Below are 224 nucleotides of genomic sequence, written 5' to 3'. Positions count from 1 at the left end.
CCTCATGTTCTCCGCCGGGCTCCTGGGCAACCTCCTGGCCCTCGGGCTACTGCTGCGCTGCCGCCGGGGCCCCCGCGCTCGCCCGCCTTCGCTCTTCCACGTCCTGGTGCTGGCCCTGGTGGTCACGGACCTGCTGGGCACCTGCTCCGTCAGCCCCTTCGTCCTGGCTTCCTATCACCGCAACTGTACCCTGACCGCCCTGGCCCAAGGAGGACACATCTGCC

General features: G+C 70.1%; 1 protein-coding gene across 1 annotated transcript in view; it reads left to right on the top strand.

Moving 5' to 3' along the window:
* Positions 1–4: 4 nt before the first annotated feature.
* PTGER2 (prostaglandin E receptor 2 (subtype EP2), 53kDa) overlaps positions 5–224 on the top strand; it is a gene marked incomplete at its 5' end in the record, with an annotated part of 2,960 nt that continues 2,740 nt past the window's right edge. Inside the window, one exon of the mRNA XM_009864456.1 lies at positions 5–224. This exon is cut by the window's right edge and continues 381 nt beyond it. Coding sequence (XP_009862758.1) covers positions 5–224 — 220 coding nt within the window.

This window comes from Apaloderma vittatum, unplaced genomic scaffold (genome assembly GCF_000703405.1).
Source record: "Apaloderma vittatum isolate BGI_N311 unplaced genomic scaffold, ASM70340v1 scaffold9102, whole genome shotgun sequence".
Lineage (NCBI taxonomy): Eukaryota > Metazoa > Chordata > Aves > Trogoniformes > Trogonidae > Apaloderma > Apaloderma vittatum.
This window is presented reverse-complemented; position numbering and strand designations above follow the sequence as displayed.